This window comes from Dreissena polymorpha, chromosome 6 (assembly GCF_020536995.1).
Source record: "Dreissena polymorpha isolate Duluth1 chromosome 6, UMN_Dpol_1.0, whole genome shotgun sequence".
Taxonomy (NCBI): Eukaryota; Metazoa; Mollusca; class Bivalvia; order Myida; family Dreissenidae; genus Dreissena; species Dreissena polymorpha.
The window spans coordinates 95725540-95741451 of NC_068360.1; the positions used below are offsets into that span (position 1 = coordinate 95725540).

The window sequence follows — 15912 nt, forward strand, 5'->3', positions numbered from 1 at the left end:
TTTACCTTAGTAAGTTATGGTCATTAATCGATATCCTCTCATATACATTATAAAATGTTATTGCACAAAAAATAAAGTTTATACATACGTTTAGATTTCTTCCATAATATAAAGATCCCAAACACTATGGCTATCACGACAGTTCCACCAGCAGCCCCTCCCACTGCAGCCCCAATCGATGGAGAGGATCCATTACCTAATTAAATGAATAAACAAGTGTCTGTACATTTCGTAGTCGTTTTTAGTTAAAGTAATTAATCAATTTCTGTATAAGCATTTGCTATTGTCGGGAATGGTCTGCAATTGCAATTGATACTTAAACTATTGATTACTTCATTCTTTCCCAACGCAGAAATTGGAGTTCAATAACTTATTTATGTGTATATCTATTTGAATATATGCGTTTAATATTACAAAACTGTTTTACGTTTTAAATGTGGTATTAAACACGACATCTCTGATACTATATTATAGTATATTTTCGATCGGTTGAACTAAAAATCGACAGGCGTCTTCCTTTCTTTAATTAAATATCTCACCCATTGTTAATGTTACATGGTGACATGGTACAGAATTCTGTAGATATGTGCAAAGCAATATACCGCTGCATATTCAACAATGGCAAAATCAACTTTTATAAATGTATCTAAGCAATAGTCATTATGCAGCATCAGCATACCACTCGAATGATCATTACACCTTTTTAAAAATATAGTTAGCACAATTAATAAAAATTGTAATAAGCAATAATTCAAGTACTTAACAAGAGCTGTCAGAAGACAGCGCGCTCGACCTTTCGAGTGCTTGACAGTATAGCGTAAGCCCTCATGGGGAAATTATTCATATTCTGAATCAATAAGGTCAAGGTAAGATAGTCATATTCTAACTGGAAGAGGACCATAATTGAAACATATTGATCGCTTATGTTTTAAAGAAGTGGTGCATTATAGACGATTCTGAGTTCAGGTATTTTTTTCCACAATCTAATGAACATTTGTAAAGACATAAAACATTATAATAAGATTATATTTCAAGTTTGATTGCAATAGCTCGGGTGGGATGGCTGGACGGCCTTTCTTAAAGTAAAATAATAAAAATAAATATGTGTCGGGTTTTTACCATGTTTCAAAAAAAATCTTTTTGTAGGGGGGATGGAGACGGGGAATAATGTGGGGTGTGGTCATTATTAGATGATATTTCAAAAATAAGAAAAATAAGGAAACAAAATATAAAAAAATGGGGGATGGGAGGGATTCTAGGGTTGGGCGTGGGGGATGGTTTGGGTGTAGCCCATTGTTGTATGTCAGGTAAGTGTTGTTTTGTCATAGTATAAATCAAATCTGATTCTAAATAAAAAAGTTATGACATTTAAGCAATATTTATTCATTTGACCTTGAGATTCAAGGTCATTCAAAGGTCAAGTTCATATTCAACTTGCCTTGTACAGTACCCTCATGATAGTAAGAAAGTATTTGAAGTATGAAAGCAATAGCCTTGATGCCTTAGAAGTAAAGTGCATCTAAACACAAAATTTAACAAAATATTCAAAGTTACTAAGTCAAAACAGGGCAATAATTCCGTCAAAATGCCAACACGAGTTATGCAACCTTAAAGTGGACCTTAACACAAAACTTAACCAAATTTTCAATTTTCTAAGTATAACAATGGGAATAACTCTAAAAACAATGGTGATAGAGTTATGCACCTTGACCTACACAATTGTCTTGTTGCCATAAAGAAGTATTCCAAGTTTGAGTTAATTATCTTTGATAGTGTTAAAGTTATTAGACTTTATATAATACTTTAACCAACGCCGACGCCGACCCCGATTCCGGGGCGAGTAGTATAGCTGTCATTTTTCTTTGAAAAGTTAAAAAAGAAAGCGTAAAAAGTGATTGCTGATCATTAGTTTTCGTAATATAATATGGCAATACTGTTTTGAAGAACCTACTGAAAATAATCTAGTGACCTGAATTTGAATATTTTAAGGATTGATGTTGCTTGCTTAAACGACATAAATTAACAGAATAGTCTGCATTGCGTTTACATGTAAACGTTATGGTGTATGTGTTCATAATGAAATGAATAGTATTTATAATTGTGTTATTTATCTTTAATATATAGTTGTTGAAAGTCCAAAAATATTATCAGAAGAACAATCTTGTTCCCACCAATTAGTTAAATATGTGAAATAACAATGTTCACATACGGTATAGAGAATTAGATACAATACATTACTAAACATGTTTAAACCAGTAGAAAAACTTTCCGGGCCTTATTCATAGATCAAAACAAAAGAAAAAACACATATATGTTAATGAGCATTAATACATTAGCAGTGTAATTTAAATTAGAGTATTACACTATTTATGTTTGAATTACAATTAATAGACTGAGTTTCATAAAACGGCTATGTGCCAGCGATTGTCTACAATAAGTCGACTTGTTTTTAAGAATTCGCATTAGGATAATACGTCCGATTCAATGATATGTTTAAGTCAAGTGCACAAATTCCATTTCAGCAATACGTTTAACAGTATAACATTTAAAATAAGTAGTTTTGTCATAGTGAATGATGCCCTTCAAAACCATGCTTGGAAACAGGCAAACCCCACACTCGTTTGAAAAGGACATATTTTCACAAATTCTTTGTTATCTTTTATGCTTGATTTTATATAGTTGTTTACATGCTGGTAAATATGTTTGTAAACTTTCAGCCCCTTAACAGAAATACGTCTTGAGCACGAGACACAAGTTTAAAACTGTATTTGCATTAATCTGTTGTTTCACATGCTGGTTTTTAAAATGACAAAGTTGTATAATCCTGTAACAAAAATACTTTTATACTTTTTTCGTCTGGCCCGACAAAAAGCAAACGGACAGACGTATGTAAAGAAGGAAGAACGGACGGACTTACAAGGGCAAATCTATATACTCCGACTTAAAAGTTGGGTCATTACAATTACCCCAAATTCCCACAACTGTTTAAAGCCAACATTACTTTACCATTACATACACATAACGACTTTTAAGCCAAGAATATATTAGCGCAATGCATCTAGCAGTTGAGTCCACAAAATGGAAACGGCTTAAAGTCGAAACCTGTATGCCTTCCCTTTACGATCACATTAACATGAATGTGCCTCGGCAGACATGTAAGATAAATCCGACAAGCCGATCGTCACACTAACCTAATGTAGATATTAAGAAACAGTGTACGAACCTTAATAATAAGACTAAAAAAGTAGTATGCTTACCAGATTTGGCTCGTGTAGTTACTGTTATAACATTTGATTCCGCTGATTTTCCAATTGAATTTTCTGCATACATTTTGAATTGATAAGAGGTTCCAGCAACCAATTCTTCAATCGGTATTCGTTCGATATGTTCTAATATAGTTTTGTAAGTCCATTTTGCACCCGTGTGTTGTTTATATCCAATAACGAACCATTGATCATCCCCACCGTTAAATCCCGGTTTCCATTCAACGATGACAGAGCTGTCTGTTATCGTATTTTCTGGTATACCGAACTGTTCTGGAATAGCTGGCTCTTCTGTAAATAGTTATGTTCAACAGCCTCTTTATGCCCATCCTTAATGAATAAGTGTGTGAATATGCAATCGAAATAAAGGCAATATTCAATATCTTAAGCTATAGCAAAAAAAGAACTACGAATGGCATCATATTATTACCCTTCGCTTGAATAACAAATGTCTGTTCTGTGGAGCCAATGTCATTTTCCACATTGACCGTATAGGTTGCAAAATCGTCTTTCTGTACTTGCACTATGGAAAGGTTTGTCTGCAGTCTGTCTTGGGAAATTTGAATATTAATTCTTGTATTATCATTGGCAATAAACCATTCATTATTTACTTGTTTCCGCCAAACAAATGCCGATGAAGCTCTTGGAGGAGGATAAGCCACAATAGTATACGTAAGAATTACACTACTGTTAGTTTTCGTCCAAACTTTAGGTACCGGAGGCATGAATGGAGAAGCTCGCGGTGCACCTTTAAAAATAAGTTGTAACATTAGACGACATTAATTTAATTGCAAAAAGAGAAATACAACATAAGTTTATATATGCCTTATCGCAAACGTTCATATTCATAACACAAAAACGTATGTTTTATAATATTGACTTACATCGGATGATGATCTCTATTTCTCGAACCTGCTGGACGGCGTTGTGAATGTTGCTCCCTTGGCATTGGTAGATCCCCTTGTCAAATTCGCATCGCGCATTTTCAAGAGAAGCAGATATTGTGTTATTATGTGTTTCAGTCAGTAAATCGCGTCCATTTCGAGTATTATTTATTAGAAACATGTTTGCCACAGGGTCACTATAAGCTTCGCAGAATAATATCACAGTCTGACTTTGGTTTATAGTAATAATCCTTGCATTTTCAAATCCGTCGACATAAAACCTCTGTATACTGGAAGGATCTACAATAAATGAATACTTATTATGACCTTGCAATTTTAAATACAATAATCAACATTTAACTTATACAAATCACTTTGTTGAATTTTCATTTACAAAGGTTTGAACTATACGCATATACTCTTATAAATGTACCATTTACTTACATTGCACATCAACGTAAAACACTGTCTCATCGTATGTCGTCTGTGCACAGCAACCTGAAGGTTCCATTGTGTTGTTTACTCTGCAATTATAAAATCCCTCGTCAGTGATTTGCATATTTTGAAAAGTAAGGTTTTGCTCGACTCCGACAACGCGCGATGTCTTTACTTGTTTCCACATGAAATTCGTCTTTGGGGGGTTTCCTTCGGTGTATGGACACGCGACAGCCAATGTCCTGTTTTGTAAAACCGTTGTATTCGCAATTGGTCTCACAGCCACTGCGACTGAAGTGAATTATAACGCAGCGATAGATTAATGTATAGTGCACCACCATAGTATCATAGACCTTGCAACACATACACATAGTAAAATTGCTCTTCAGGGTGCATTTAACTAAGACTTAACGTTTTTGTATCCATGATTCTTTCCTCGAAATGCGATGATTTTAGCATTCAGTACATTTAATCTTCAACAAAATTGGCAATTCTGACTAAAGTGAATGTTAACACTTGGATCGAATGATTCATGTTGAAATATCATAGGATGAGAAACACAAGTGATACGCATAACGAAATCATAATAGAATAGCTCTACCGGATTCATTGTCATGAAACTTGACGGATAAATATCAATGAATCTGCCCTCGAATTTGATATTATAGTTTTCACTCCAATCAAAATTTAAATAAAATGCAAATACAAGCCGATCACATAAAAGTAAGACATATTAACGAAACTTACATAACATGTCAAGTGTAAATATCACATTGGCATTTCCAATAACGACTTGCGGGGCAGAATTTGCGTTCATCACATTGTTGACATCCAGTTTGTAAGTACCGCTAGACAGAACGTTTGGTATCGTGAAGAGTTGGCCATCTTGTTTCAGCCCGCCAGGCAGCGTCCACGTGTAGTTACTTGGAGTGGGGTTGCTATTGCTGGTACAATTAATTGTAATAGATGTGTTTTTAATTGCACGTATGTAATTTGATGTTATAACATTATTTTCGATGGCACACGTTGGGGTGGTCGGTGGATCTGCAAAGCAACGATTATCATGGTTTATTCCTGGCATATCTTATGATCAGCTTAAACAGTAGTATGCAATAAAAACACGTTTAACCTTTCAGAAAATATCCGGTGGTTTATGTGGTTATAAAATGTACACAGATTTTGGTTTATGTTTGTCTTTAATGAAGAAATTATCTGCGGGGAGAAATTGATAGAAACACTGGGGTCACCCATTTACAGAATCTCAGTTCATGTAAATCACGTCATTCTGGCTACAGTTGATACAAAATGTAGGCATGCTAATATTTGAATCATTTTATTTTTACAAACATATTATACATTTTCGTTTTTTTTTTAAACCAATGTATTTTCCTAATTTTATATCAAGTCAGTCATATTAACATGTGTCAGCTTTACAATTTTGAACATGAATAACGTTGGCAATAACATTATTTATGTGCTGTGTCCGTCGACAATACAGATAAATAGTTTCCTTAAACAACAATTATATGAAAATAAATCTTCGCTAACGTCCTTAAAATTGACCTTAAATTTTTTAATTAGATTCGTGAATCAATTTATAGCTCAAGCCAATATAAGAAATTGCATTTATAAAAACAATGTGTTTGAATCAGGAGCTTATTGAGTAAATAATGTTAAACGGTCAAAGAACCATAAAACATATAACAATGGTTGCGTCTTACTTCAGAGGCATGCTCACGTGAGTCATAAATCTTAAAGTAAAAAGCTCAGAAAATGTCAATATGCTGTAAAACTGCAATTATTAAATCCAACAGACAATTGTTTCGCAATCTGTATCTGTCTTGTTTTAAATAAACCGTATCTGTCTTGTTTTAAATAAACCGATTTCTTGCTTTTACCCTCTATGTACCTTATATAAAGTTGAGGTCCATATACCAACACGACCATAGCGATTGTATTCTCTGATCAACAGTAATTCTCATCCCAAATTGTATGGACATTAAATACACTTTGAAATGATTATCGAATGATTACACAACACCACCACGTAATAGGCATATGCATTATGTTAGTGGGTTTGTTATTTCAAGTATAAAAGACACGTAAGTAATATAATTAATACGTATATGTATGTATTATACTGTAATCAAAGTAAATTATACTTACATACACAGCAAATTATACTTACAAAGAATGTTAACAAGTAAAGTAGTTGCATTATTATATTTTGTTGTACTTCCGTTCGTTGGCTGCATGACACTTGTGGCCGTGCAGGTGAGCGTAACTGCATTCACACTTTGCATAAATTTCAATTCAATAGCTCCGTTATTAATAACAGAGCCATTAGTTAATGTCCATGATATGTTAGGCGTTGGATTCCCAGAAGAGGCACATTCCAGCGATACAGAGCTATTTTGTATCACAGTAATGATGTTAACAATCACATTCTTGTATAGAACTTTTGGTGTGGATGGGGCGACTTTAACGAAGCGAAAGTAAAACGGAAATAGAATAAAAACATAAATGTCTGCGCGATCAAAGAATATTTGATTAAATACAACGTACTATAAAAACGACGAAATTTTGAAAATTCAAAAAAAAAAATAATATACGTACATAATTTGAAATAATAAAAATAATACACTTAATTGTTTATATTATTATTATTTTAAACTATCGTTTAAGTACGATACTTAATTTTTACCCAAAACGTAAAGACGGAGTTTCCTGTCGGATATGATCGGCCCGTATCCATTGGTGACGTTGCAGTAAATGATTGCCCCGTGATGTTCCAGTGAAGGAATAATTGTCAGAGTGCTTGTCGTCCGGTCTCCTGCTACAATACTAATGCTTCGTTCAGTGATATTTACATCGTCGTTGTAAATGGGAGTGTCTTTGTCTATATACCAAGTAATGATAGGGGAAGGACGACCCTCTGAAGATTCACATTTGATGAAGCTGATTGGTGCGTTTGGTAACACAGAAATTGCTGGTAGGTCTGGAGTCAACGTTACGCTGATCACAGGCACTAATGGAAGAAACGTAATGTTGATAATTAATTCGTGACGCGCTTTAAAGTTTTTCAAAACATGTAGAAGATTGTTTGTAGAATACAGAAAAAATATACAAACCTAAATGTATGAATAGAAAAATGAATAAATATGGGCATGTTAAAGCATTAATCCAATGGTACAATCAGTACAAAGTTACATGTGTGTGTCATCTGTAAAGAAAACTTAACAAGACGTATGGAGATAGATATCATGATTTAACAGATTATATTGCCACTTCAATACACTAGTTCTACATACACATCACAGAACCAAACGCGATATAACAATTCCGTTTTAATATCCCCAAAACACGTCCGCTTTAATATATATTGTAAACACGATTAAATAACGCATATACATGTATTATAAATATGGATTGATATTTTTCATGCATTAATTGGATCGCTCAGGCAATAGTGTTTTATCTCATATATTAAGCGTAAATGCAATAAACGCTCATTGCACGCGGGTATACACAAATTGATAGATATATTTTTAGGTCCATTTAGCAAGACAATACAACTATTTCTAAAGGTTTAATATTATTAGCCTTAATTTATTGCTAAAAATCTACTTAAAACAACTGTTGTGATAGCTAGCGTTAGTTATCTTAAAATAAACAATTGATGTCGTTCTGAAACGCATTTAGTTTATATTCAACTGAAAGAGTTTTCACTTTTTCGATGAGCAAATTTATCATATGTAATTATTTATATGTATTTATGTCGCCGACGCAAATAATATTGAAAACAAGATAAAATAAACAACCATGGGTTATCAAGTACCTGCCAAAGCAATTGTTATTTCCTGACTGAAGACATCAACATTTGTTTGAATAATAGAGCACTTCCATTTGTCTCCATCGTTGTTCCGTGATAATGATTTAAGGGTACAGGTAAACGTTGACCCTGCACAGTTACTACCAGCAAACACGTCAGGTAAAGGAGTACGGTCAAACAATCACGTGCTGGATGAAGATGAGGCTGAGAGAACATTATCAAAGTTATTACTTCTCACTGGTTTGAGCCACCACTTCACAATAGTCGACGTGGAATGAGTGCACATCAACTTTAATGCATCATTATCTTCTACGAATGTTGCATTTGAAATTAATTCTGGATTTTGTGAACCTATTAAACACAAACGCAGACATAAACCTTTAATCTGTTTTTGAAATCTGATACATCGATGAAATGAATGAATACGGGTCAATCCATTTATAACAAGTGAATACTGCAACTTCTTAAAAATGTTGAACTAAATGTCAAAAAGTCAATTGCGTATCCAAGTTGTTAATGACAAACGGTCGTAATTGATAAAGATAACAGTTCGTACCTCCAACATGAATATATCCAATAAAAATCAAAACTATGCATGTAAACATGGTTTTCGCTTAGATAGCAAAACACGACGAAACATGTAAGCCACCAAAGTATACACCAAAAATACAATTGCAAATGACTATTGGTGCGGCATACATGTCTTCACTGTTTTCATATTTTAGTCTTCAAAGGCTGTCAGTAGTATAGCTTATGTTTGTCTGGTAGTTAAATCTATTCAACACCTTTACTATAGTTTTACTAGAGTTGCGACACCTTAAGGGTTTCGCGGGATGGAATGAGTGGGGAGATCAAATCAAATTGAAAGCCGATTATTTCGACAAAAATTTGGGTACGAAAAAATATGTGGGCAGTGGGTACGAAAAAAAAATAATTTGGGTACGAAAACAAATTTGAGTACGAAAAAAAAAGGGTACGAACAAAATAAAGGTACGAAAAACTATTTGGGTACGAAAAAGATGGGTACAAATAAAAAATTAGGTACGAACAAATTTGTGTACGAAAAAAATTTGAGTACGACATATGGGTACGAAAAAATTTGGGTACAAACAAATTTGTGTACGAAGAAATAATGGGTACGAACATAATATGGGCAGGAAAAAAAACTAATTTGGTTACGAAAACAAATTAGAGTACAAAAAAATAAAGGAAACAAAAAAAATTAGGGTATGAAAACTATTTGGGTACGAAAAAAATGTGTACAAATAAAAATTTGGGTACGAAACAAATTTGGGTACTAAAAAAATGGGTACGATTTTTTTATTTGGGTACGAAAAAAATGGGTATAAAAAAAAAATTGGGTACGAACAGATTTGGGTACGAAAAAGATTGGTACGAAAAAAAAATGGGTACGAACAAATTTGGGTACGAAAAACATTTCGGTACGAAAAAAATGGGTACGAAAAAAAAAATGGGTACGAAAACAATGAGGAACAAAAAACATTTGGGTACGAAAAAAATGGGTACGAAAAAAAAAAATTGTTACGGAAAAAATTTGGTACGAACAAAAATTTAGGTACGAAAAAAATGGGTACGAAAAAAATTGGGCACGAAAAAAAAGGGGTACAATAAAAATTGGGTACGTAAAATTTGGGTACGAAAAACATTTGGGTACGATAATAATGGGCACGAATTTTTTTTTAGGTACGAACAAATTTGGGTACGAAAAACATTTGGGTACGACAAAAATGATTACGAAAATCGAAAAATTGGGGTATGAAAAATCTAATTTGAATTGTCTAGCCCGTCAATTGTCTCCTGGGGGTGAATTGTCTTGGGGTTGCTATTAAGGCTACATGTACTTCCGGCCAAGCCACGTGTTTATAGCGATTGCGCAATAAAAAACACCACTTTTTCGTGATTTAATCAAAAACTAGATTTTTCCCAGTAATAACAAATACGCCAACAGGTAGATCGCGTTATATGTACAGTTAATGGAAAATTTCATAGGGCCATACATTGTAACTCTGTGAAAAATCATCTGACCAGAACCGGCTGATAATATGCATGTCTCCTCTTGGTAGTGAAGCTTCCCATTAAGTTAAATTGAATTCCAGTCATTAGTTGCTGAGAAATAGCCCGGACAAAAATTGTGCATGGACGGACAGACGAAGCGGCGACTATATGCTCCCCCCTTAAAAAATTTGGGGAGAGCATAATAAACAAGGGACAAAATTGTCACAAAACCAGGTTTTCATTGTGAAAAAAAAATCTGATAAAGGGAGAAAACTCAAACTGAACTTTTGAAATGACCAAAAAAAATTAACCCCCTTTGTAAGTTTTTTTTTTTTTTTTAAATCTATTTTTAGTCGTGGCGACCTTGACATTGGAGATATTGACGTGATTCTTTCGTGGGACACACCGTCCCATGATGGTGAACAAATGTGCCAAATGATTTTAAAATCTCACAATGAATGACATAGTTATGGCCAGGACAAGCTCATTTATGGCCATTTTTGACCTTTGAACTCAAAGTGTGACCTTGACCTTGGAGATATCGACGTAATTATTCCACGCGACACACCGTCAAATGATGGTGAACAAATGTGCCAAATGATTTTAAAATCTGACGATGAACGACATAGTTATGGCTCGGACAAGCTCATTTATGGCCATTTTTGACCTTTGAACTCAAAGTGTGACCTTGACCTTGGAGATATCGACGTAATTATTTCGCGTGACACACCGTCCAATGATGGTGAACAAATGTGCCAAATGATTTTAAAATCTGACAATGAACGACATAGTTATGGCCCAGACAAGCTTATTCCGCCAGCCCGCCAGCCAGCCCGCCAGCCAGCCAGCCAGCCCGCCCGCATTCGCCAATCTAATAACCAGTTTTTTCCTTCGGAAAACCTGGTTAAATAGTTGTGGCAATTTAAAGGTGGTACGCAAACTTTAAAATAGATTTATCAATTATATGCTTATTCTTAGTGAAAAAAAGGCCATAATTGTTATAAAATGCTTGATACAGTTATCTGCTTTTGTTTATACATTGGGGTCATGTTGGTTAAGAAGCAAAATACATGTCTGAAAGCAATATGTCAATGGACATAGGAAATATATTCCAGGTGGTACGCAAACATTCCAATGCGCGCACCTACGCCGGGGTGAGTAGGATAGCTACACTATATATATTTCATATATAATAGTCGAGCTCAAAAGTAAATATACTATAAACAACAAGCTTACCTCAATCACAATTTTAATGCAATGCAGTTAAACAATAAAGTTACAATGATATGCCAGGGATTGAAACTAACTTTTTACTATTGTGGGCAACCATCTTTAGTATTTTGGTTGCCCAGATAAAGAATAACGAGCCCAGAAATATGAACATGTGAATATTATTATATTTTTTTAATAAAATAATAGATAATTATATACATTTGCTGACAATACACATGTTCAATGCATGATGTATTATTATGAGCCTGAATTGAATCATGTCCTATTCCTATATAATGAATGTTATTTAACTAGTATTGATCCATGGTGATCAATTGTTTTTCAATTTTTATTGCACTGAATTGTTTTAAGATTAAAAAAAAAACAAGTTTACCAACTTTTGAAATTGAGTTGCCCAGGCCAAAATCTACTTGCCCCGGGCTCATGGGAAACCACTTATTTCCATCCCTGTATGCTCTTCATTTTCTGTTCTTCCATCCCATTCTCAAAATTAATTTTAAAGCACAATATTTTTTAATAACATTTGTATGAATTACTAACCATTATCACCCAAAACACAATTTTACAACGCTGTAATCGTGTCGTAGAGATTTAGTTTACTATTATCAGTGTTCTCTTTAAATACCGGCAGCCAGCGATTCTGCCGGTTACATTTACTCTTACATTTACATGACTGCTTCTTTTCCCAAATATATCAAGTAAATGTCATAAATGCTTTTGTTTTACTGCATAGTTGCCAGCCATATAACTGGTACTCAATTTTCTGGAAAACACTGAATTATGCATGAAAAACACACAATACTTAAAATCTTAGATTCGTTTTTAAAATAAATTGACACTTCCAGCTTGTCGCCATTAAAATCCAAAGATTCAAATAATTTTCCACGAGGTACGTCAACAATTGCGTAATCAAATGAATGAAAAAAAAAAGTAAAGAAAGCCGGATTTTACATAAATTCCAGGTTGATAAACACAACAAGGTAAAGGTACCTTGTAGTCGGTGAGATATAATAATAATACAGTTAGTAAGGCTCGTACCCTGGGTACGGTAAATATACTAAAACGTACCCGGGAATTTTAACACTAAATCGGTTGTTGTCGGGTATTTTGTAAAAATTAATTATGTTTACATTTATGTCAATTTTCTGTTCAATGGCATTTATATTATCAAAACTCATTGTTAAAATCAATGATGTGATTTAATTTTAAATCTTAAATTGTTTAAAGTCGCGTAATTGTATGACGTCTTCAAGTATAATATTTTCCGCGACATCGCACGCTCACTTTTTACCTTCATAGATTTTTTTTAAAGAAACATTTTTTGGTTTGCAAGGTCCGTTAAATGGGGAACACCATATTCGGTATTTATATTATGTTTTAACAATTAATTCATGCTGTGTAATAAATATTGAATAAGATATTTCGATATTGATTGAAAATGTTTCATATGTTATTTATGAAACCTCTTATTCTAATGAGTGTATGCTATTATATTATACTTTGAAAAGCATATCTGTTGTACTATAATCTTATTATTCAAATTAAATCGTTAATTTAACAATGCTTGTCGTCAGTGTTAGTCGTAAATGCTTGTGATCATTGTTGTCAATGTTAGTCGTCAATCCTTATCGTCATTATACATGAAGGAAATAAAAGCAGAAACAGAGACGCATTCTTGATTACTTGCTTATTCCTACGGCGTCCTCTCAACACTCAAACTAAAAAGCATGTTGATGCAGATTTTTTAAAAGAGAAGGTTGTTTAAGGTTAACAATATTGTTTTACGTTATCGGTAGCATGTTTAACGACATCGGATTTTTGGCGGATATACAACTCGGATACAATCTAATATTTGCGGGTATGTTTAAGTTTATTTACCGTACCCAGGGAACATGTAAGTAAAGTTAAGAGGACCCGGGGTACATGTACCGGTAAGTAGTACCCGAGCCGAGAATGACCAATCGAGCCTTCGTAAGTGATTGATGGTGTATGGGATAACATGCACTGAGGGTGTATATTTTTCATGAACAAGTCAATTGAAGGTGTTAGAGATGCATTGATCCATAACATTAAAAAGGGTAATTAACCAAGGGCTTATTAAAATTAAAACGATGATATTACATTGTACCAGCTGTTTATTGTTGAGTACTGTAAGCTTGCAATATTTTAAATAATGTAAACAACTTACCTTGTATTAAGTTGGCACATTGTTGTCAGATGTAGAAACTTTTTATACTTATTTCTGTTAAGTTGCACTGGCTGAACCAAAAGAATTATGTAGTCGTTTCTGAATAATCACGAAACAACCTACTAATGCATATGTGCTTGCCAGTTACTGAGTTTGTGCATTTCCATTCATTATATTATCGGCCTTGGCAAACAGCGTAGACCCAGATGAGACGCCGTGCGATGTCTGCTATTTCGTTACGCTGAAGATTTCCATATCCACGGGTGTTTTTGTGTCAAATGTTATGGTTTTTCAATAGATCGTATACTTATCTACAAAACAGCGAATTAGCGTTCACTTTACATCATCAATGTTATTTTGTTAATACTTTCTCGCGTTCTTTTCGAACTTGTATTGACAGCCATTGGTCGACGCCGTCTGCTATTTCCAACGATGAAGATTTCCGTATCCACTGGCGTTTTTTTATGTCAAATGTTAGTGTTTTCCAATTGATCGTATACTTATCTACAAAACGGATAAGTAGCGTCCACTTTACATCGTTTGTGATGATGTTATTTTGTAAATACTTTTAAGCGTTCTTTCTGTCGAAGTCGGCCATTTTGACGTGTGTGAAAAAATACCGACATTCCCGCAATTACCAAAATCCCCAGGAATCCCCGAGATCCCACGAAATCCCCATTAATATTGATTATTTATCGAAAAACTGCGTATTTTAATATAGATTGTTGCGAAATACACTGAAATAACTAATGAAACATTGTTTTTATGAAAGTTTGATTTCGGATATTTCGGTAGGGTATCGGTATATCAACATAACGCATTTTGTAAATCCGGTTATGTAAAACTTGCGAAATTTTTTCGTGATTTCATCAAAAACTAGATTTTTCCCAGGTATAACGCCTACGCCAACAGGTAGATCGCATTCTTGTCCATATACATGTCAAATTTCAGCAAACGTGTTCGGCCAGTTTTCAAGACTCCCAAATCGCGACTATATGCCTCAGCTTAACGAAACTTAGCCCCCTTTATCATTCGTTCGATTGAACGTCATCAATGATGACGTCCAATACATCACTCATTCCATACTAGAGTTGCGACACCTTAAGGGTTTCGCGGGATGGAATGAGTGGGGAGATCAAATCAAATTGAAAGCCGATTATTTCGACAAAAATTTGGGTACGAAAAAATATGTGGGCAGTGGGTACGAAAAAAAAATAATTTGGGTACGAAAACAAATTTGAGTACGAAAAAAAAAGGGTACGAACAAAATAAAGGTACGAAAAACTATTTGGGTACGAAAAAGATGGGTACGAATAAAAAATTAGGTACGAACAAATTTGTGTACGAAAAAAATTTGAGTACGACATATGGGTACGAAAAAATTTGGGTACGAACAAATTTGTGTACGAAGAAATAATGGGTACGAACATAATATGGGCAGGAAAAAAAACTAATTTGGTTACGAAAACAAATTAGAGTACAAAAAAATAAAGGAAACAAAAAAAATTAGGGTATGAAAACTATTTGGGTACGAAAAAAATGTGTACAAATAAAAATTTGGGTACGAAACAAATTTGGGTACTAAAAAAATGGGTACGATTTTTTTATTTGGGTACGAAAAAAATGGGTATAAAAAAAAAATTGGGTACGAACAGATTTGGGTACGAAAAAGATTGGTACGAAAAAAAAATGGGTACGAACAAATTTGGGTACGAAAAACATTTCGGTACGAAAAAAATGGGTACGAAAAAAAAATGGGTACGAAAACAATGAGGAACAAAAAACATTTGGGTACGAAAAAAATGGGTACGAAAAAAAAAAATTGTTACGGAAAAAATTTGGTACGAACAAAAATTTAGGTACGAAAAAAATGGGTACGAAAAAAATTGGGCACGAAAAAAAAGGGGTACAATAAAAATTGGGTACGTAAAATTTGGGTACGAAAAACATTTGGGTACGATAATAATGGGCACGAATTTTTTTTTAGGTACGAACAAATTTGGGTACGAAAAACATTTGGGTACGACAAAAATGATTACGAAAATCGAAAAATTGGGGTAT

The 15912-nt window shown here is 33.9% G+C and overlaps 1 protein-coding gene and 1 long non-coding RNA gene across 2 annotated transcripts in view; both read right to left on the reverse strand.

Moving 5' to 3' along the window:
• Positions 1-15912, reverse strand: part of LOC127833554 (hemicentin-1-like) — a 168466-nt gene that overhangs the window by 60509 nt on the left and 92045 nt on the right. The window contains exon 7 of the mRNA XM_052358860.1: positions 4176-4447. Within this exon, the coding sequence (XP_052214820.1) occupies positions 4176-4447 (272 nt within the window). The remainder of the gene's footprint in view (positions 1-4175; positions 4448-15912) is intronic.
• Positions 7290-9038, reverse strand: LOC127833566 (uncharacterized). Its single transcript, XR_008027480.1, has 3 exons — positions 8971-9038; positions 8421-8765; positions 7290-7610 (listed from the first exon to the last, which is right to left on the reverse strand). It is a non-coding gene; the product is annotated as an uncharacterized LOC127833566 (long non-coding RNA).